At 35.9% G+C, this 22,336-nt stretch overlaps 1 protein-coding gene across 11 annotated transcripts in view; it reads right to left on the reverse strand.

The window, feature by feature from the left end:
* AGTPBP1 (ATP/GTP binding carboxypeptidase 1) overlaps positions 1-22,336 on the reverse strand; it is a 67,999-nt gene that overhangs the window by 24,610 nt on the left and 21,053 nt on the right. For 9 of the 11 annotated variants that reach the window (XR_009820847.1, XR_009820846.1, XM_062018228.1 and 6 more), the window contains 15 exons: positions 21,455-21,492; positions 19,753-19,961; positions 19,138-19,315; positions 17,302-17,399; positions 16,184-16,300; positions 14,842-15,554; positions 10,596-10,679; positions 10,238-10,324; positions 10,001-10,149; positions 8,024-8,111; positions 7,265-7,409; positions 4,837-4,990; positions 4,002-4,182; positions 2,482-2,611; positions 1,986-2,117 (listed from right to left, as the gene is read on the reverse strand). Coding sequence is in view for 9 of the 11 variants with exons in the window: in XM_062018228.1 (XP_061874212.1) it covers positions 1,986-2,117; positions 2,482-2,611; positions 4,002-4,182; positions 4,837-4,990; positions 7,265-7,409; positions 8,024-8,111; positions 10,001-10,149; positions 10,238-10,324; positions 10,596-10,679; positions 14,842-15,554; positions 16,184-16,300; positions 17,302-17,399; positions 19,138-19,315; positions 19,753-19,961; positions 21,455-21,492 (2,503 nt within the window). In the remaining 2 variants the exon portion in view is untranslated. Of the gene's footprint in view, positions 1-1,985; positions 2,118-2,481; positions 2,612-2,651; positions 2,925-4,001; positions 4,183-4,836; positions 4,991-7,264; positions 7,410-8,023; positions 8,112-10,000; positions 10,150-10,237; positions 10,325-10,595; positions 10,680-14,841; positions 15,555-16,183; positions 16,301-17,301; positions 17,400-19,137; positions 19,316-19,752; positions 19,962-21,454; positions 21,493-22,336 lie in introns of those variants that run through there. The other 2 variants (XM_062018232.1, XM_062018233.1) reach the window with 2 other exon arrangements.

Here is a 22,336-nt window from a genome sequence, read left to right on the forward strand (position 1 = left end):
AGGGTGAGGTAGGTGGCAGGTGGAATATGCAATCACAACCTGTTAACAGAAAAACTTGCTGCAATTTGAATTAGAAGAATAATGCAAACATTTCTCCATCTCAGTTTTCAAAATCCAATGTGTTCAAGTGACAACAGATTTGTCATTTACTACTTGTTAAAATCTCTTTTTCCAGACTGAATTACTAAAATTGTTAATCATGTGAGTAAGAATCAGGATATAAAAGAATTCTTCAGGTGATCATCATCTCCTCCTAAATCACCAAACTAACTTTGCTAGAATTAACTGTATTACACAGGCCACAGAATTATCTAGGCCAGTTTTAGAGTGTTTCAACAAACCAATTGCAGACTTTAGTCTCATGTATTTCATTAATACATAAAATTAATTCATATTCAGCAAAGCACTAGGTGCATTCTTGACTTCAAGAACATGAATAAAATTTCAATATAGTTATAAATAGTTATAAAAATCATAGAATGGTAGGGGTTGAAAGGGACCTTTAGAGATCATCTAGTCCAATCCCCCTGCAGAAGCAGGGTCACCTAGATCAGGTCGCATAGGAACATGTCCAGGCGGGTCTTGAAGACCTCCAAGGAAGGAGACTCCACAACCCCTCTGGGCAGCCTGTGCCAGGGCTCCCTCACAGTGAAATAGTTTTTTCTTATGTTTATGTGGAATTTTTTGTGTTCCAGCTTCATTCCATTACCCCTTGTCCTGTTACTATCTACTATAGAAAGAAGGGATGTCTTAATCTCCTGACACTCACCCTTTAGATATTTATAAATGTTAATAAGAATCACTCCTCAATCTCCTCTTCTCCAGACTAAACAGCCCCAGTTCCCGCAGCCTTTCCTCATATGAAAGATGTTCCATACCCTTGATCATCTTGGTGGCCCTGCGCTGGACTCTCTCCAGCACTTCCCTGTCCCTCTTGAGCTGAGGAGCCCAGAACTGGACAGAGTACTCCATATTCGACTAATGCCAAACGATCACATCCTTTCCTGCACTTATTTGTGTAATTTAAGTCAAAATACACGATCACTTTAAATGTACTATTTTACTAGTACACATTCCATTATTAGTATAAAGCTGCTCAAACATTTCAGTCTGCTTTTTTGAAACAAAAAGGCTTTTTCCCACAACTCTCACTGAATATTGTCTTTTGTGTGCTACAGTAATGTAGGCTGAAGTGACAAAACCCCATACAAAGGTGTAGAGCAGCAGACTTGAGTACCATCAGGCTCACCATCCAGGAAAATCACGCCCCCAAAAAAATATCACCGAGCGACAGAATTTATTTTTCTTATTTAAAAGAAGGGAGATTTGAGGAAAAAAAAAAAATCCGAAAGCATCTGTACTCATTTATACTCAAGGACGCATAAAAAGCGTTTTAACGTACATTCACGTGCGTTTCAAGCTAACTTTTATCTCCTCAAAATACACGGAGTTTGGATGTATTCTGTTGCAGAGATTTGCAGTTGCCACAAGGCGGCAGTGGAGTTACACAGAAGAAGAGAGTAACGTGTAACTATTTAATTAAAATCTCCTGGAAGTTTTGAAAGCTGTTTGTGCAAGTTTATTATGTGTATGTATTAGAGGCACTTCCCAAGAGAAACTTTGCCTATGTTGACACATACACACAAAAGAGTATTTGTTAGAAAAAAATCAGTATTTTTGTTTTCTTGTTGCTGGAATATTGTTTGCTATGCCTACATGACTCTCTTTTTTGATCTGATAATTATAAATGAACAGAAGCACATATAGGTACAAAGACTCAGAAAAACCAAAGCATTCTTCTAACATTAAATCCTTAGCTGTACTAGTGTACACTGTTTAAAGCTCTCAAAATACTTTGAAGTACACCCATGAAATAAAAAGAGATCATACTAAGTCACTATGTGCACAGAATAATATTGGGAAGTTATTTAAAAAGTATATTCCAAATTCACACTAAGTGAAAAAGGTACAAATATCAAACTTACCCTGTAACCAGGGTCTTCCATCAGGTCACAAGAGGCTGAATTAACATTTGTGTGCCACATCGTCTCTTTGATGCTGCAGCCATACATAAATACATTTTTTTTACGAGAGTGACCGTGATAATCACAGTAGACCTAAAATAAATCATTTGGCAAAATAAAGTCATGGCATATGGAATCAACATTTTATAAAATAGAAAGACAAATAAAAATTTTTATTTGTACTGTTCCAAGTTCCACACAATTAGGAAACGCACCTCCTTTTAAAATTAACAAGTGCATTAAGAGAAAAAAATGTAGGATTCGTGTAAGGAAGGTTTAACCTTATACCCTAGCAAAGGAAACAGATTTAAACCTAAAAGTTTGCAGAAGATCAGCTCTCCAAGTCAAATTTAAGGTAACACAGATTACAAGATCATTTTAAAAATGTTTTCATTTACAGACTAGCTACACAGACAAGGTTAAAAAGATTCAGAATTGCTTACACACACATACTCACCAAAGGTAAACGTTTTATAGCAGCCAGATATTGCAGTAACCCTTTAGCATGGTAAATAGTGGGATGCAGATCTGGATTTGGATTTTGCCACTGTCTGTTTAAATCTTCTCCACTTAAAGAGCAACGGTGGCTATTGTGGGGGGGGTGGAAAAACGCATGATGTAGTCTATATCATCAGAGTTTTAAATAAACCTCCCCCCCATCTCAAGTTTTTCTCATCACCACTGCCTCTATGGAAGGTGTCTGGTAAGAAACAAGCATCAATTTTCTAACAAGCCAAATAATAAAGTGTTTGGGGTTTTTTAAGTTATGTTACAGAAAACTTGAATATAAATTAGAGTAGGTTCTTTTTGCTGATGAAACTGAAGGCTTGCAATTCTTTTCAAATGCAAAATCAGTAATTTGAAATATATGGTATCTTTACAGTTTTGGCGCCTTGATCTCTGTAATACAAAGATTAATGTCAATCAGAAATCTAAGACTTGAAGTATGAAATTGTTAGGAGACAAGTAGCTGCGAGAGAAAAGAATACAAGAAAGAAAAAACAAAATACAAAACGGAGCAAACCAGTAAAGATTATCTCTGCTATTCAGTCATCTATCAGCAAGACCGTTGCAGAAATTCATGTTCATGCAGTCATCTTCACTACATCTGTCTTTAGGTTGTGTCTGCTAGGACAGATTTCTTAGTTGTCCCCATATTAAACTTCCACTTGTACTCTGATTTAATTCATGGTGTTCTGCTACATACATGCTTTATATATATAACATGGAGTTCTACTCAAATTCATAATTCATTTTGTTTAAAAATTTTTTAAAATACTACCCATAATTAGGTAAGAAAGAACTGCAAATTCACAATGCAGAAATTTCCATTTCATATTAATCCCCTGTAACCAAACAAATACAAACTGCTGAATGCTTACCCAAAACAGTATCAAAAAGTTCTGAAAAAAGTTACTTAGAAAAGTGGTAGTAAATGAAAAACTATTATTAAAACTTTTAATCGGGATACTCTTACCCTTTCTCTCACCTACTAACCTCTCACTTTAATAATATTTGACAACAGCTATTTCTGTAACATCCTTACAAAAACGATACTTAAATAAAAAAGACTGACACTACATAAAAAGCATTCTCAGGCACAAGGATTGCTGTTTTTCATGAGAACCATAAACTTGTTCAGCTTTTCCTAAAAGCAGCTGTGCTTTCACATAATAATCCATACCTGTCCAAGACTGTAGTTCAGACACAATTAAAATGTCATGCCAAATTACATAGAAATAACTATCATACGTGAACTGAAAACACTTCTTAGAAAAACGAAATTCGTGAAACAATGCATTAACCTTTAAAAAGGAAAAAAAAAGAAAAGTCCTGGAAATTTTGTGGGGTTTTTTTTCCATATCAAGTATTGTATTTTTATGTTTCTGTATTAGTTTAGGGTTGGGGTTTTTTTTTGTAACAGATGCAAAGACTTAATAGTACAGATTACATATTTTTGAGTAAATTTATGCTTACTTTCCATTGATGACACCATCTGGATTGAGCATAGGAATAATTTTGAAAATATAAGATTCTCGTAAACATTGGGCACCTGGATTATTGCTCATAAGGTATTCCAGTGTTCCCTTCATAACCCAGCTTGCATTAGTCTCTCCAGGATGTACACGAGCAGAAAGGAAAATATAAGGACGATTCCCTGAAAGAAGCATGCAAAGAAGTTGCAAAACATGACTCAAGCTAAGTAAAGGGTTTGTTAATTGAATAAAGAGGCAACAGACAGCTTCATTTATTACAATGTAAAATACCATAAAACTCTCACAATGAAGCTTTAAATCAATCAGATAATTACACAGTCATAACTAGTTTGAGCTGGCAGTTATGGAATGATGACTTTGATGGCTTTTTTTCCAATAGCCAATAAAAAACATGGATCAAGGAACAAACCAGGAACACTGTCATTAACTAAAGCTCACTTAAAACCACAGTAGCTTAGATATTGGCCTTACAAAATATTTTTTGACAAGCAAATAACCTGAGCATTTGGAGGAAAAAATTCCTCAGAAGTCAAGTATACTTTTCCAAGAAGTGTTGTCTGCAAAATGTAACAAAAAAAAATCCAGCAACTGGTTTAAAATATATTAATATATATATTCTTATATATGCAGATATAAACATCTTTATTTGACTAACACAAATAAATACTATTATCTTGAACATTGATACCCCTTAATGTCGTGAAACTGATTAACCTTATTTTACACTGCTATGTTTACAGTGCATAACAGTTATTTTTTTTATAAAAACATAATTTTATATTGCTTTCAGTTGATGAGAAAAAAGTCATACTTACTGAACTGACAAATATGTTCATAGTAGTTGGACTCCGGCATGGCTGTAATAGTGACTAAGGGACAACTGTTGCCAGCCAGGGTCTCACAGAGAACATCTTGTCGAAAATATATCTGTTGAGGGTTGTGCATAGATTCCAGCTTCTGAAGATGCATCTTCATCCCAAAAATAATGAAAAAATACTTGAAATCTTTTGCAGTCATGTATCACAGTGTATTTCACAGGTACTATTTCAATGCTCTTTCTTTTTATTGTTCTAAACAATGTTTATGTTTCCATCATAATTTTGACCATAAAATATCGTTCTTTACAGCTCTGACTGACAAGTTCTCTTTTTACAATTGCTTTGAAAAATATGAAGGGACAGAAGGTACATTATTTTCTACCAGATGATACTGTAAGGGTATGTGGAAGGGACTAAATCTCTGCTTCATTAGGGTTATTTGATCAGTGACCTCTTCAATGCAAAAGGGGATAAGAAGTACAGGGACCAGCAGGAAGCAGAAACAGAAATAGTCCTGGTAAATGAGACATATGAGAAACAATAACAAAGACCAAAGTCTCCAGTCTCTTAACTGATGGGCCACAAAGAATCTACAGGCAAAACTTTGGAGGGGCCAGGGCCACCTGTGGGACAAGAAGAAAACAAGAGGAACATGAATATTTGGAATATTCCAAGGGGGCCTGTGGAACTACAAAACTTATGCATTTGATCCCTATGGTCTGATCTGCCCCTACCTGTATCTCTGTGCAGCCTCATTCTCTACCTTGTGACTGCAAGTGCTCTGTGGACTAGGCACAACTAACACGACAGATGTGAGTGGAACTGTGGTTAGTAACTGGAGAGAGCAAGGGTGTCAGCATCAGTAGTTGGAGAGTCCACATCTCTTGAGAGCATCTCTGTGGGCACCACAGACTTTGTGTTCAAAGTGCCAGCTACCCTTGGAACAGAAGTAAGTGGGCTCAGTGCTAGCAGCTGGAGTTGGAGACAGAACGGGCATCCTTCAGTCTGTGGTGTCAGCAACTGGAGCAAGACACCTGGTGTCCAGCCACTGGGTCAAGAGCCATTAGTGTCCCAAAAAACAGCTAGTGAGGTGATAATGAGTCAAGAAAGGCAAGGTGTCTCAGTGCCAGTGTCTAGTGAAGCAACATGGGTTATGAGTCCATGTGCCTGGTACCAGCTGCTGGGGTCAGGGGGCAAGCATAAACATCTTCCCTGGAGCTACTGTGTAATTTGCTAGCAAACTTCAAGGTTGGCTAAATAGTGAGTATGAGGTCTCAGGTCAAGGCAGGACTACCAAGTTAGCAAAAAGTCCATGCTGGAATCTTGGAAGGTAATCACAAAGACAGAGTGTCTGTGAGACAAGTGTGCAAGTGCATGCATCTGTTAATGAGCATTAGGCTGGACTAGCCTGCACGGTGAAAGCCTGCATGGCAGGTAAGAGAGACTGGGATACAGGCAAGGGAATCTATCCAGAGAATGGGTGTGTATTTTTACCAGCGAAGAGCAATCCTTTCCAGGTGGAGAGAAGGAAAGGGGCTTTGGTGTCTGTGGTTATCTTTTAAGCAAGTCCTAGTAGTATTATACATTGGTACCACTTAAGGCAGCACCTTGCCTGTAGGCAGCCATGCTGGTGGGAGTGATGTGCTTGTGCATGAGCCCCCTTCTTCTCTCTTTGGGATACACACTCAGGCTTGTTAGTGGTTGAATCTACCAGCAAACAGAAATGCAGCAATGTCCATCAGCCTGGGGCAGAGACCCCCAGGGTCTCCTGGCTGGGCTCTGGCAGTTGGGTGGAAGGAATTGCCAGGCCTAAGAGCTGCTGGAAGCTGCAGCTACTTACTTGGTACATCCCTTAACAGGTACATCTTCCAAGAGCAAGTATGTCTTAGTAAAAAACTTCATTCAATGCTGTTACACACTGGCCACTGAAAACTCAAGTTCGCCTCTCTTGCTATGATGACAGAAACAACCAATACACATTCTAGCCAAGAGTTTTGCTTTGTACAAAAAACTTCACAACAGTTCTTTATCCAATTCATTATCTTAAAAAGGTCTTTAGTTGTCTTAAATATAGTAAATTGAATAGGTCATTTATGAAGAGGTGTATATATGAACAGCAAGATAGAAGTCACTTGACTCAAAATCAAATACTTCATCCAGTTACCATCATTTCCAGTCAATTATGAATTACAATTCTCAGAAAATAATCTAAAATACTACAACAATCTATATACTTTGCAAGTCTAAACATAGAATGGTAGGGGTTGGAAGGGACCTTAACATGACTATTTCAAGAAAGTTCTCAATTTTAGCGAGCACTTTAAACTTCATAAAAAGAAATAAAAGGAATTAATACATGAATGCTTACATTTCACACTGTCTAGAAGATAAATACTTATCTACGTAACAGATCACAATTTCTTACCTTTAAAGTTGAGTATGTATACGGATAATGGTAAGCAAAGTAGCAGACATCATCTTTATGTTGGAAAGTCACTGTGAATGTAATTGTGTAATAAGATTTTCCTTTCTGACCTCCAGCGGCAATTGAACTTCTTGAAAAGTGATTCCTAAGAGCAAAATAAATACATTAGAATATTTTTTCATATCCTTGATTACTCCTGAATACATATATTAAGAGGCAGCAAGATTTTTTGTGATTTTGTTTCTCTTCTGCATACATCTAGGTTAAATATACTTGTTCCTACCATCTGTAGAGTTATTTTATTACAGTAGGGACACATATTCTTCACGTTGGAAAACAACTGTCGACCAACATGGGAAACACACGAATAACCTGTAATCATCTCATCAGGATAGCTCTACAATGACTGCACAACACAATATAGGGGCCTAACTGCAAGTGCTCTATGATTAGTATTGCTGGAAGTCACCCCTAAGACTTCATCTAAGCATGTATATATGCATCTCCTTAGAAGCTTCTCTGGAATACTATGCAATCCCTCACAGAACAAATATGGACAGCTTAAATATTAGCAGTGTGCTAAGTAAATAAGACCCTATATATTTCAGTAATTTCTGTTACTCTCCATAGCAATTCAAGAAGAAAATTCTAGTCACAAGAGAACTACCAAACTCAGAAGCAAACATTTCCCCTCAAAAATTGTACCTCATACTAACCTTCAATTTAAGATTTGATTCAACATTTGATCAGTGTACTTACTTATAGTAACAAATATCCATCCCAACACGAGTCCAAAATGGTCTAGATTTTAATGCTTCTTGAACAGAATACATGAGAGGCTGCATACCTTAAAGAAAAAGTGCATTTCAGTTTAATACTTAGCATTAAACATCAAGATCTTACTTCACAGTAAGGGAACCAGCATCAACACTGCATAGAAATCTCCAGACTACCTATACTCATTTATTGACTATCAGAGTGTGTTTTCATGAATGCCTGGGTATTGAACACTCTTTCAACCAGTTGACAAAAGTTTCTTCCTCCTCTGTACTCATCACATTAAAATTTTCAGAAAACAACAAATTAAAGAAAAAAGAATCAGACCTATGGAGGACCAAAATTAAATGTTTAAATGAAAGCCATGGCTAGTATGAGTGATAAATCTACAAGAAGTCTTGGGTCCCACTCTATCCAGCTCCACATTACAAAAAGACTTCAAAGAGAAAATAAAAAATTGATACTATCTTCCATTCATGTGAATAGTTGGAAAATAACTGATGTTTCTGGACAATTTTTGCTTTTTAAAAGTGTAACTCTTTAAGGTTTATATTTTTTGGAGAGTATATATTTCAGTTGAATTTATAATATGAAGTTAGAGTAGAAAATAATATATATTAATTGAACACTATTTACTAGTTAAATAATTAGCCAAATACATTGATTGATTCAGTCAATGTACTTCAGAAATCTCAAAAGTAACTATCAGGTAAGTAAATGCAACTTATGAAGATTTTGCGGGAACTGGGACTGTTTAGCCTAGGAAAGAGAAAACTAAGAGGAGACCTTATCAACACTTCAAAGTACTTAAAGGGTGGATATCAAGAAGACAAGGAAACACTTTTTTTCTGTAATACCCAGTGACAGGACAAGGGGTAATGGACACAAGCTGGAACATAAAAAGTTCCACTTGAACACAAGGAAGAGTTTCTTTCCTGTTCAAGTGAGGGAGCCCTGGCACAGGTTGCTGAGGGAGGGTGTGAAGTCTCCTCCTCTGGAGGTTTCCAAACCTATCTGGATGCGTTCCGGGACGACTTGATCTAGGTGAACCTGCTTAAGCAGAGGATTGGACTAGATGAGCTCTAGAACACCTTTCCAACCCTTACCATTCTGTGATTCTATGACTCTTAAGATCTAAGATAACTTCTGAAGATGAGTAAATAATTTAAAAACATCTTATTACTGGTCCAACTACCTGGTATTATTGGATTTTATCAATGTGTTATGTACAATTATGACAAAGAATATGATGTTACTGTCACAGGTGTTTGAGGCCTGGATAGGGGAGAGTGGAGCTTCTCTTTTCTCTTGAAGGACAAATTTCAGAAAATCCAGCAGAAAAAAAAAACCCAGCACACAAACAAATTTAATTTTTAAACTGAATGACACAGCCCCAACAAGTGGAAGAAAGTTACTGCAGTAAGTCAGTATTTTTGGATAAGGTACCAGAAGAAAGTACAACTTGCTTGAGACTGCAAGGGTCACATATGAAGCCCAGCCTTAACTTTTCTTTCTCAAACAAGGTGACTCTCTTCCCTTCAATACAACAAAACTGTTTGAGAATGTCTCTGCTTGCTTTCAGATCTGAAAATATACCTTTATTCATAAAGGAAATAATGATGACAGTTTTCACTCTTCTTGCATGTGTGTGGACCAACAGGCTTTGGTGTTGTGCCTCACACAATGGTCTTAGGACAAATTTTAGCTGCAGCCATCAGTAAAATTTTTGTGCTTTCACCTCACTTACAACAGTTCATTTTATAAGCTGACAGACACTTTTAAGATACTCTCTTTTAAATGAAACTTGTAAAAATATTTTCTAGTAATACTATTAAAAAATAAACGGATCTGACAAAATTAATATACTGTTGATCCCAGGACAGAGGCAAGGAAACAGCTGCGCTGCATGGCACAGGTATTCTCCAAATTTCTTGTCTAAGTATAGGAAATGCATCTTACCATAGTTAAACTGACTGTTTGACTTTTCACAGTTGATGATGTTAAATCGATAACCAACGCCAGTTTTCATTCCACTGACTTCAAAGTAAAACCATTGATGATAATGATTGCTATTTATATCCGAGTTCAGAATTAGATCATACTCGTTTCTAGAGATTAACAAAAACAAATCAATCTTTTTTTAAAAAGCAGAAACAAAAGGCCTTATCCATGAAAAAGAGAGTTGAAATATCTTACTTTCTGATCTGAATAACTTTGCGCAGGTTTCCAGATTCAAATTTGGAATTAAACTTCAAAACATCTGCTTCCTCTGGTACTGGACAACTATAAGCAGAAAAAGGAAAGGATCAAAATGAACAAAACAAACCTAACTAAAACAAAGTAATTCCATTTATTTTAGCCTTAACCTGGTAATTCAGAAAACACTTTGGACTTTCCTCTAAATACAGCCTGAATGCAGAAGCACCGTTACATCAAATGAAGCCTTCATTGAAGTCTGTCATAATAGTACTGTGTCAAATATTACAAAACCTACCCATAGAGAAAGTACAACAGGCTTGGAGTGTAATATTGCTTTCAGAAGGGTAAAACTTACCTCAGATTATCAAGGTCATACACAACTCTGTCTATAATGTCATTTTGATAAATCAGTCTTTCAATATCCTGAGAAATTTTTGTCCTAAAATAAAAAGCAGAATTCTCATTTAAATTGTTGCATACCGTTTCCAATTACAAAAGAGGAATTACCTCATACAACAGTAAAAATTAATGAAGTCGACAGGAAGACAGTGGGACAGATTTTGAGAGATACTTCAACCTCACTCCCACTTATGTGCACAAACTGTAAGTGTACTTAAGTTTAAACACCTGCATTCACAACTGACTGATGTATGTGAGGAAACAAACAAAAAAAAAAAAATCACAAAAACCAAAAACCAAGACCCACCATTTCGTATTTGACAGTAGAAGCAGGAATTACTCAAATATTACCTATGTTAATGCTTTAATCCAGGACAGAACTTGGTAACATTAGTAACTTACATGAACCCTACCATAACTAAAATTAAAAGAGTTTTATGAAGTAGTTCGTGCAGTGAGTGTGTTAGTGCACTAGCTTTTCACCTCTGGAGATCTAGGTTCATTTATCGACTAGATAACAAATAAGAGTGAATTTGGTGATGTCAGCCAAATATCAGGTGCATGTTTATCCAGATCATAAAACCATAGCACAACTGGCAGTATCTAGGTCCTGGTTTGGAAAAGTAAGAATGTGTTGCAGGTCAAGAATGAAATATAGTGGCAGAGCTGTGTGGAAAAGCTTGCACAGCACCTGCAATAAGAAAAAAAGGAGGCAGATTAACAATGAAGAATACAGGAACACAGCAGTAAAATACGTTGAGGCTGGAAATGCTCCATCTAACTAAAATAAATTTTGTTAACAAACGGGAAAAAGAAGGCAAAGTGCAGAACTATATCTCCTCTTACTAAATTAAAAACATCTGAAAAAGAAAACAAGTCACAATGTACTGACAAAATTGTAAAGAGGCTGACTCACCACAATCTATCTCTATCTGATCAGGTTCAGCTCAGGGCAGAACTGCAGATTTTTCACATCGCACTTGATCTTAAACAACTCCTTAGATCTCAGTATGCCTTTGCTCTAAAATGTTATAATACTTCTATCATCCCAGGAGTTTTGCCAAGACAAAATCCATTAATGAATATCAGGCAATCAAATACCATGGTAATAACCAAAGTAGACAAAAGGCAAGAAGAAATGACATTCAAGATGTACATGGAAAGGAAACATAGTAGCAGATATTTTCAGGTTCCAAAAAATCAAAAGAAAAGGGAAGCCATTTTAAGATAATTAAAGGAAAAAATACAAAACCAACACTACTGATGTTAAGTTCTGTGTTTACATATTAGTCCTTTGTTGAGCCTGATTAACCTGATGATCACTTCTAAGTGTCAGATGATTAGAAATTACTAAAGTGATTAGAAAATACAAAAGGCTACAGCAGAAGTCAACCTAAAGTTTTAAGGTATGGAAAAAAACGTAGGAATTGAAACCTAAATGTAAAGGTTATTGAATTCTATAAGAATTTCCTTTCATAAAAGGTAGAATAATATAAGACACTTCAGTTATTTTCCAACAACATTTTTCCAAGGAATAATGTATTTGGTAAAAATTACATGCTACTAAATGTAAATGAAAAAGTAAGAACATTCCAAAGCACAAGTTCAAAAACATCACGTCCTAGCATCCTGTAAGGCAAAACCTCTCCCATATCACTCACCACATTTGCCTGATAAAAGTAAAAAGAAAATCCTAACTCCCTACCTCAGCCCCAACATTTTATTAAATTACAGGGATGGATTAAGGCAACCATTTGCCTTCTAAAGGACATTTGGCTGATGAGCAGTAACTAACTGCTTACATTAAGGAGAACATAAAACCCACTGAATGCCAACAGACTTTGGAAACAGCTCTGTAGAAGGTTTAAAGTTTCTCCGTGTTCTCTACCAAACTCATTTTCACCACCTTCCTATAAACTATATGTTCCTAAAAAGATTAAGCCCTTTTTCAACAGGTTCCCTACTCAGAAATTTGTTACACTGCAGTAACAAATTGAGTCATTTGTAGAAACCTAGATTTTTAGAGCAGTGTACCTTAAAAAGGTGATGCAGGATTTTTTATTCAAGATCGGTGATATTACCTAATATTTAATTCTTGCTTCACATATGACTTAACAAAGTTACTTTCAACACAGAAAATAAAAGTAAAATATTCTAAAGTTAAAATAAAGTACCTTCATGGTTTACAAATCAGCTTTATGTATTAACCAACAAATCTGCTTGTGTTGTGAAAGTCAAAGATAATATAGTGCTTTATATCTAAGAAGAATGGGCATCGGAATGATAAAATTTGTCTTCACTCAGGAAAATTCAGAATTATTAAATGCTACAAAAACACACATAAAGATTTGCAAGATGTTCTTGAAATGCAATTCTTGGGTGATTTCTGATTTAAAACTATCTCCCTTCTAAGTCAGATGAATCACAGAATCTCAATGGCTGGAAGGGACCTCGAAAGACTATCTCGTCCAACCCCCCTTCCAGAGCAGGACCTCCTACAGTAGGTGACACAGGAACTCATCCAGGTGGTTTTTTCAATGTCCCCAGAGAAGGAGACTCAACAACTCACCTGGGCAGCCTGTTCCAGTGCTCCAATATTTCACAGTGAAGACAGTAGTAGTTCTTTGGAATCTCTTACGTTCGAGCTTGTACCCAGTGCCCCTTGTCCTGTCATTGGACATCATTGAGAATAGCCTGGCTCCATCCTCCTGACACCCACCCTTTACATATTTTTAAACATTAATGAATCTATATAAAAGTAAGTTAACAGGGAAGATGGTTCTCCTTCAACATTGACCAGTGCTTTCTAGTAATGGTATATTCATGACATATCAGTGTTTCAGCACTTGCTCATTTCAGTAGGGAGATAATATTTTTACAATACATGGGAAATAGGTATAAGATTTTAATTCTATAACATAAACATACTTAATCTCTTAATCATTTTAATAACTAAATGTAAATATTAAGAATCTTATTAAACTCAAGTGGTAAGTATAAAGATGAAAGTATTTAAGCTAATAAGCAAGTGGTAAGGTCTTATACTTAATATTACATGTCGGGCTAATATGCTGACTTGTCTTTAAAGTAACTCACTATATATACAAGCCAGCTTTTCACACCACCTCTGCAAATTATTCTGAAGAGCCACATCACCCTCTGCCACCTTCTAATACTTCTCAGTGAAGAAATAAATGGGTGTGTTGATGTGTTGTTTTCTGTTGGTTTGATTCTGCATTTATTATGTGACATTTTAGTTGGGAGAAGAGGAAAATCAGAGGGGACCTCATTAATATTTACAAATATCTAAAGGGTGGGTGTCAGGAGGTTGGGGCATCCCTTTTTTCTATTGTATCTAGCAACAGGACAAGGGGTAATGAGATGAAGCTGGAACACAAAGAGTTCCATTTAAATATAAGAAAAGACTATTTCACTGTGAGGGTGATGGAGCAGTGGAACAGGCTGCCCAGAGGGGTTGTGGAGTCTCCTTCCTTGGAGGTCTTCCAGACCCGGCTTGGACACGTTCCTGTGTGACCTGATCTAGGTGGACTTGCTTCTGCTGGGAGGTTGGTCCAGATGATCTCTAAAGGTCCCTTCCAACCCCTACCACTCCATGATTCTATGATTTTGCAGGACCTAACACAAACTGCATCCTCAGCATTTGTTACATCTAATTTCTCTTACACTGAAATCACTAAAAACAAACACTTAAGTGTATTAATGTTTTAATTTTTCCCACTACATTTTCCTGAATGGCAGCTTTGTTAGCACAGCAAAGGGAACAGCTGAAGTATCTTTAAACTACTGACCTTCCTATTATTGCTGAGACCTAAAGGGAGCATTCAGTTGGGTTGGTTTGTTTGCTTGTTGCATTTTTGTTGTTTTAGCTGGATGTTGTGGGGTTTGGTTTTGTTGTGGTTTTTTTATGAACTATGAAATTTACATGATGTGAGATGATAGTAGGGAGAAAGGAAACTGATAAATTAAACAGTATTCAGAAACTGAATTACAAAATTAGCAATCAGATTGGTGCCCTTGTTTATGGCTCTGCATTAATCAATGCCTACTCACCTACCTTCAAACTGCTTTTCACTGCAAACGGTTTTAGATGTAAATGCAAACACTGAGTATGTGCTTGCTAATCTTATCCTAAAGACTGTTTCTAAAAACCTGAACAATCAAAAAGGAGTATGGTAACTCACCTCTGCACTCCATATGGCCTTTCCAGAATAGGCTCCTTAAATGGCGGTGGAATATGGCCAAAATAATCTGGATAGGCTACTTCTGAATATTCAGGAATAGACTTTGTGGTTTTTACCATTTCAATATAAAGATCACAGTCATGAACTGGTGATACATCAGAAACCTCCAGCATCACTTTTTCCCCTGATGAATTAGATCTGGAATCCTCCTCCTCCTCCGAATCCACTCCAGTGCAGCAGAGTTTTCCCAGCTGGACAGATGATCCTTCAAAGAGGCTACTTCGACAAGGTGAAACATGTTTGCAAGGTGTACCACAAGCAAGCGTTGTAAGACTAGTTTTGGTTTCCTTCTTTATTACAGACCCTATACCATAACACTGGTCATTTTTTGCAGTATTCTGCAGACTGATTCTGTCTAAGTCTCTCACAATTTCTTGGCTTAGACACTGACACGACGAAAGCAGGTTTCTTTGATCATTTTGCTGATGTAAACTATTGTCTATGATAGTATCTCTCCTTGGTAGCTCCAAAAAGGCAGGCCTTCTATTGCATTCCTCTGTCAATAAAGTATTTCTTTCCTTCAAAGCAACTCCTTTTGTTGACCAGTTTGCTTCAGCAGAGTGCTCCTCTTCTGCTGTAGGAACAACAATAGGTCCACTCAGATTTGCATGGGGTACAAGAGGCTTCGGTTCTTTGGAAACTAAGTCGCATTCCTTAAAAAATAAAAGAGAAAAAAATCATAAAAATCTTTCTTTTTTAAAACTACACAGTTGCTAAAGCTTCATTTAGATGCTATATATACATATATTTAGAAATATTTCTCCATTATTGCTATGTTTTGCAATAATTAGAAGTGGGATTTAAAAAACAACAGCTACTGTGTTTTAAACAAACATAAACGTAGCAATGAAGTTTCAACCTTTACAAGAAACAGTGTCACAACAATAAACAAGTAACAAATTATCAGTAACAAATTATCTACTCAATGTGATTCCACAGATATTTTAGCCATCTACTTTAAAGAGGTGCACAGCATTCAAGGAAATACCTAACACAACGAATCTTTGTCATAAATTTCGTGTCCTATTTTAATACTCTACTTTCTGCTGTGCACAATAACCAGATGTTAGAAAGCAGTTACCAGCCCACCATTCCTCTCTGTCAGATTAAAGTAACTCATCACATTTAACTAAATAACTCAATATAATACTCTCCATATGTAGTTCTAGAACTTCAGGTTCTCAGGTTTTGGCTATAACTATCCACCCAAAACAGAATGTCAAAGTGCATTCCAGAGTCAACTCATCATGATGAGGAATGTCCTAGGAATCATATACTTTACCTGGAAGTTTTCTGAAAGTTCTGGAAAAAATTGCTCATACATTTTCAGCTCTTCCATGGGTCTTCCCAGTTCCTGGCTAGGTTTCAGCTTATTAATATCAGTCTCAATATCATCATTCTAAAAGAGCACCAGAACAAATTAATCTTGCATCGAGAATTAACCAACCTATAAAATAATTACATTCATCTTTCACTTTTGACATGGCCAGGGGCCATGCTTTAAAAGCTGAGTAACATTGTTTTAAAATTAGCTGGACTACATCTTCCACCAAGGTTTAACCAGCTCATTTTTATTAGTACTACAAAGCCTCCATTTCAACAGAAATATTACAAACATCTCCATTTGCTTGTTTTCATCCAAATGTATTATGAAGAGACATCAGATTAGACTTTACATGAGATCTGTGTATAATCCAACCATTGCAACTTGGAATGTGGAGCTTTCATCTGACCACAGTGACAAAGGAACAACTGCTCCTGTGGAAGATACTCCCTTCATCAGGGCCCACGAGAGCCATGAGTAAAATTTGTCATTCTAGCCCATGGATAGACAACTAACTCCTGAATGTATGTAACATAAAAACATAAAATATGGCAGTTCTGAGAGATGTCTTTTCATGTCCTGACTGGCAGCTGGAAAGCAAAATAAGACTTTCCCAAAGTGATACAACAGTGAGAGCTTGGATCCCTGTCTCTACAGTTGAATGAACTTCAAAGTTACACTGCTGAAACACTGAGCTAGGCTATTCCAGTCCAGAATGATGGAAAAAGGTAAAGCAATGTCTACTAACTGGGCAGAGCAAAATACAAGTTGGGAACAGAACACTGCTGAAAGAGTCTGAAGCTCTGTTCTACTGTACTCCAGATAGATGAAGTATGAAGTAAACAGATTTTGATAAAAATTTTGAAGCAATCGGAACAACAAAGGTTGTTATCTTCAAGGAGCAGCCACTTGCCTGTAGTTTCAATAGTTTTTTTAACTCTAGAAATTTCCCTGAAAATGTACTCATAGTCCTTTTAACGCTTAATACATACGGCTTTATACCTGATTTAAGCAACTTTAAAGAAATCCAAACTGTTATGCCCGTTATTTTCCTGTTAATTTTGTCTCATACCAACCTTAAAATGTTGGTCTTTGTCATCATCATTTTCAGTTTCAACTTCTGATTCTGTTTCAGCATCATCATTATCATCACTTTCATCCACTACGTCATCCACTAAGACATAAAAAAGTTTTATAAGGCAGATTATACATTTAACCCAATACATACATGCTTAAAAATAAATTCAAGGTTTTGTGTTTATTTTCTCTTTTACTTATCACTTGAAAATACTGTGAAAACCAACTAGTAAACATTAATTACTACTACCAGATTTACAAAGCAGAATGCTTGTTTCACAGTACTACAAACTGAATTTATTACATGTCCCTCCAGTTTTATGCAAAACAAAGATGATTGATTTAAACAAAGAAAAACAAACCCAAAAAATACCCAGATTCTCCCTTCCCAAAAAAAATCAGCAAGACAACAGATGGCCATTAGAAAAACTTTACAATGTGGATTTGTCAAGAAAATCTCAGTGTAGCTGGAGGTCAGTACAAAGTGAAGTAGCTCTGACACCTTTTCTCAAAATAAGTAAAAATAACCATGACCAAAATAATAATAATAAAAAAAAGGGTAAGGTCTCAGCTGGTTAGTCTGGCCCCTTATCCAGTTTGATTGCGGAGGTTTTTTGTTAGATTTTCCAAAAGAGTATTTGCCATGCAGGAAATTTGCCAATTTTCAGTAAAAGGCTCGCTCAAGAGGTTTACAAATTATGAACAACTTTTAGTGTATTCAAAATTATTACATGTATTGCTTTTACTGTGCCCACTATACAAGACTATACTTCTAATAAACTCAGAGCTGTATACACCTCAACATTCTACATGTTTCTTAACACAGAAGTTTTTCCTTAAGGAGAAAATCCTATGTATCTTGTTTCCCTAGGTTTTTCACTTCTTCATATGTAACAAAATCTTCAAAAAAATCCCTTTTAGTAGTCAAAAGAATAAGAAGTTTCTAAATAGGTAGTATGAAGTATCATAGATATTTTATTAAGCAGTAAGACAAAACATACACTGAACTCCTGCAGTTTGGGCCTGACCCACATGAACCCCAATCAGATATCCACCCTCTTTCAGTCTGTGACCACATTCGGTTTCAAGAGAGATTGTGAACGGGAAGATATTAAAAAGTCAGCCTTTTAAAGTAACTTTCTAATAGCAACTTCATCAGTTGCTTACCCTGGTACTCTACCTGAAAATGCATTACACATTAATTATCCAAAAATAATGAAAGGTAATAATTATAGAATGAATCTCTTTCCTACAGAGCACCATGCAAATTCTTTGCAGGCAAGTGTTGCCTAAGAGACTGCAACAGTCCAATAAAGCAGTTCTACTTTTCCGAACATGCAAAGGAAGGAATAACCATAATAATTTTAAAAAGCAATTCTTCAAATGGTTCACATTAATCTAAATTCACTACATCCAGTTTATCAGAGAAAAAAATCAAGGACTATACAACTCCTGTAAAACAGGATGTGCATCACATTTCATGCAGGATAATAGATATGGTAAGTGAGTTAAAGAGAGGGACCATTTAAGTTTGAAGACTAATATGTATAGCATATGCTTTAAACTTCATAGTTCGATTAACATCACATTTCAGTTCCTGGTTTTGGATTTTTTTTTTTAATATCTCAGAAACACAACCACACAGTTGTAAGTAAAATTTTCTTTCTTCAATTAAAACTTAACATTAGAAACTGGTGCTTCACACTAACAGTCACAGACCCTTTGCTCGCTGAGCAGAGACTCAGACTCCAAGTTTTAGCAGAGAACACAAACAACTGCAATTATTCCACCTTACATAAAGCAATGGCAGAGAGTATGTTATAAAATTACTATACCATCAGGAGGCAAATTGTAGAGCTGAGCCACAGGACCACTGGCAGGAATAACTGGGAGTTGGAAATGGAAAGCACTTTTAATAGTTGGTAAAGGAAGACGATTTTTGGGAAAACATTTTCTCATTATGAGGCTGGAAGTGTTGACAAGGGGATCAAGAGTTCTTACTGCAAGGCACTCCTATTAACAGGGAAACAATGAAGACAAGAGAAAAGTATCTCTCAAACTCATAGTCAAATTACATTTGTTTTACACTTTTTTAGAATTCACTACTAGTAAAGTATGTTGTCTACAATAAATTTTGCTAATGTCTAATGTGAAAGCCAGAAAACTTTAACCAACTCAAATTCACCTTTTTTAAAAACCCAAACTTATAATTAAAAGACTTTCCTCCTCCAGTTCTTTAAAATTAAGTTCAACAGCTCCTCCCAGAGACAGTCATAGCCAAATAATAGCAAAGATGAATTTAATTCCACTTTAGTCAAGTACACAAAATAATCCTTACCTCCATAATTAGGAGTGACTATGACAAATGGATATATATGAAACCATGACAAATTTGAAGTTGGGATGTGTTTTAAAAGTTGAAGACATGGGAACAACTGAAATAAACTTACTTGTGAAGTGTTGTAAAGAATTTTCATCCCATTGGCATCAATGAATGCTTTTCTTCCCAATTTGATGTTTGTAACACTTTTAATGCACTGTAAAACTCCTTTACGTATCAGCATATATCTATGTCGACTATCATGACGATGCCAATCAACATAAATTGTTAAAAGCACCTGCACATATCCTCTGTCTACCGCTCTCCTGGCATTTGTTTCTTTATTAAAAAAAAGTTAGGACAGAAAATTAGAAATTGCCCAATGACTTCATTATTCAAATCAATCAATTTGCAGATTTTACCCAAGTAACTGAACTGTCTCATTTAAAGCAGTATTTTAGCCACATTTAGCAGTGTCTTACATCAACCAAAACACAAATGACCAAATAACTGAGACCAAGAGTCTACAAGTCATTCTTCAAGTACAACTGCATGTAATTTTTATGGTTTATGTGAAAAACAGCATGCATTACACTTAAAGGTAACTGTAAGATATTGTCAGCTACAATTTTTTTAAGAAGTGTTTATACAAGGCACATCTGTCTTTATCCGCACACACTGTGTAGATCAAGATTGAAACAGACTTCTTTGCAATCCATACAGTTTTGCAGTAACTATATAATCAGAACACATCTGCCTCAATATACTGGGTCATCAGTATGGCGACTGGATTCTATACACCAGAGATTTTTTTTTAATGAAAAGTTTTGCTTATATGAAGTGTAGGGAAGTTACAATGTTGAAACCCATCAAGACCGAATGAGACATCTGAAAATAAATGCACAAGATCTCCTGTTTTGAAGATACACCTTTTCAACATGTTAATTTCTTTCCACAACACTAACTTTCAGCTGCCAATTTACAGAACAGAATACTGACAATTCAGATTTCTTTCCATAAATTTCCAAAGAAAAATATTCTAACATTCCATAAGACCAAAGTATCACACTGATGAAAGATGAGAAACATAAGCAGCCAGTAATAGTTGGTATAGAAGGTTCCTGTCATTTGTCCAAAATGACTCTCTGAAAATCTTATCACATGTTAGTTCTTACCCAACTTCACTGTAACTACTAGGAATGTTATAGCTTTTATACAATTGTTCAGAAAGAAAACATTTTAAAATCTTTGCAAGTTACAATCTTGGTGCAAAATCTACAGAAATGACATTTGCCAGGATTCACTGCAGTCAGCCAGGACAGTGTCTCGGAACAGAACACTATTTTGTTACCCTTGGTTCCACTTCATGAGCATCACTGGCAAGCTTCTTGTTAGGTCTGAAGACCTAATTACTCAAAACAGGACCTGAGGAAACCTTGTGTTTTCCCCTGCAATTCAACAGATATTTTCAGACACACAGAAGCTGAGCTACAGATTTGTTACTGAAGGGCTGAAGAGAGTGACTACAGCCTGCTATTTTTCCACATTGGATCCAGATCAGTTCTGCAAAAGCAATGCAGCCTTTCTGCTGCATAACTGAAGAGACATAACTAATTATTAAACATAACTGAATATATCACACAAATATTGAAGCACCAGACACTGCTCTGAACCTTATTTCTAAATTTCCTATCCCTGAATTTGTTTTCACCACAGACTTAATATTAGTTTTACTCTGTGTATATATTTACACACACACACACACAGATATAGATATATATATACATATATATGTATCTCAACTAGACAGTTTCTTGGAGTCAAACACTTACTTGATTTTAGCAATGCAGCAAGTGTGTCTAAAGCAACCCTGTCAACATAACAAGAAAAGTCAAAACAACAACCAACCAGTAAGCTTAATCTACAACACTGAAATACAAAATATTTACTGCTAATAGGTTTATTTAGCACCTATCCTCATGCTTTCCTGGTTGCACTGTATCACAGACTTCACCTTTAAAATTCTATTTTAATAAATATCATGCATCTCTGCTACATCTGAAGTCTGATGGTGAAATTTAAAATATCAGTACAATGGCTATACAAACTTTCAGTCTTTGTAAAAAAACACTGGGAAAATGTAATGTTTATAAACCATATTCAATGGATGAGATACTTCTGAATCTCATGGTTTGATGTTAGCAGCAGAACAAAGCAAAGGACACTATTTAGAAAACTATAGGTAAAAACTGTCAGTGTAAGAATATATGGGTGATTAATGCTCATCAGTCTCTACTAAAATATAGGATCATCAAAGTAAGAGTTTTCTTGTACATAAAGATCTTGTCTCAACTCATGATGTACAACTGGAAAATGTATATACTTATTTTTACCCTCTCTGTAAAGACAGACCTCACACCACTGACTTTAGACCATAAACAAGGATATCATGATCACTCACATCATGGAATAGTAAGTTCATATGTCTAATTTTATCTGGGGCTTAAAAAGGCAAAGCATTTTTTTAAAAGATACTCCAATGACCAGAAATACCAAATTTAGATAACATGAAACTGTATTTTTTTCTACTGCAGTTAGAATATGAACAACATGAGATTATTATTTTCCTAAACACATGAAACAGTGTTTTATAAGGAGAGGAGAGGAGGGGAGGGGAGGAAAGGGGAGGAAAGGGGGGGGAAGGGGGGGAAGGG

This window comes from Colius striatus, chromosome Z, assembly GCF_028858725.1.
Source record: "Colius striatus isolate bColStr4 chromosome Z, bColStr4.1.hap1, whole genome shotgun sequence".
Lineage (NCBI taxonomy): Eukaryota > Metazoa > Chordata > Aves > Coliiformes > Coliidae > Colius > Colius striatus.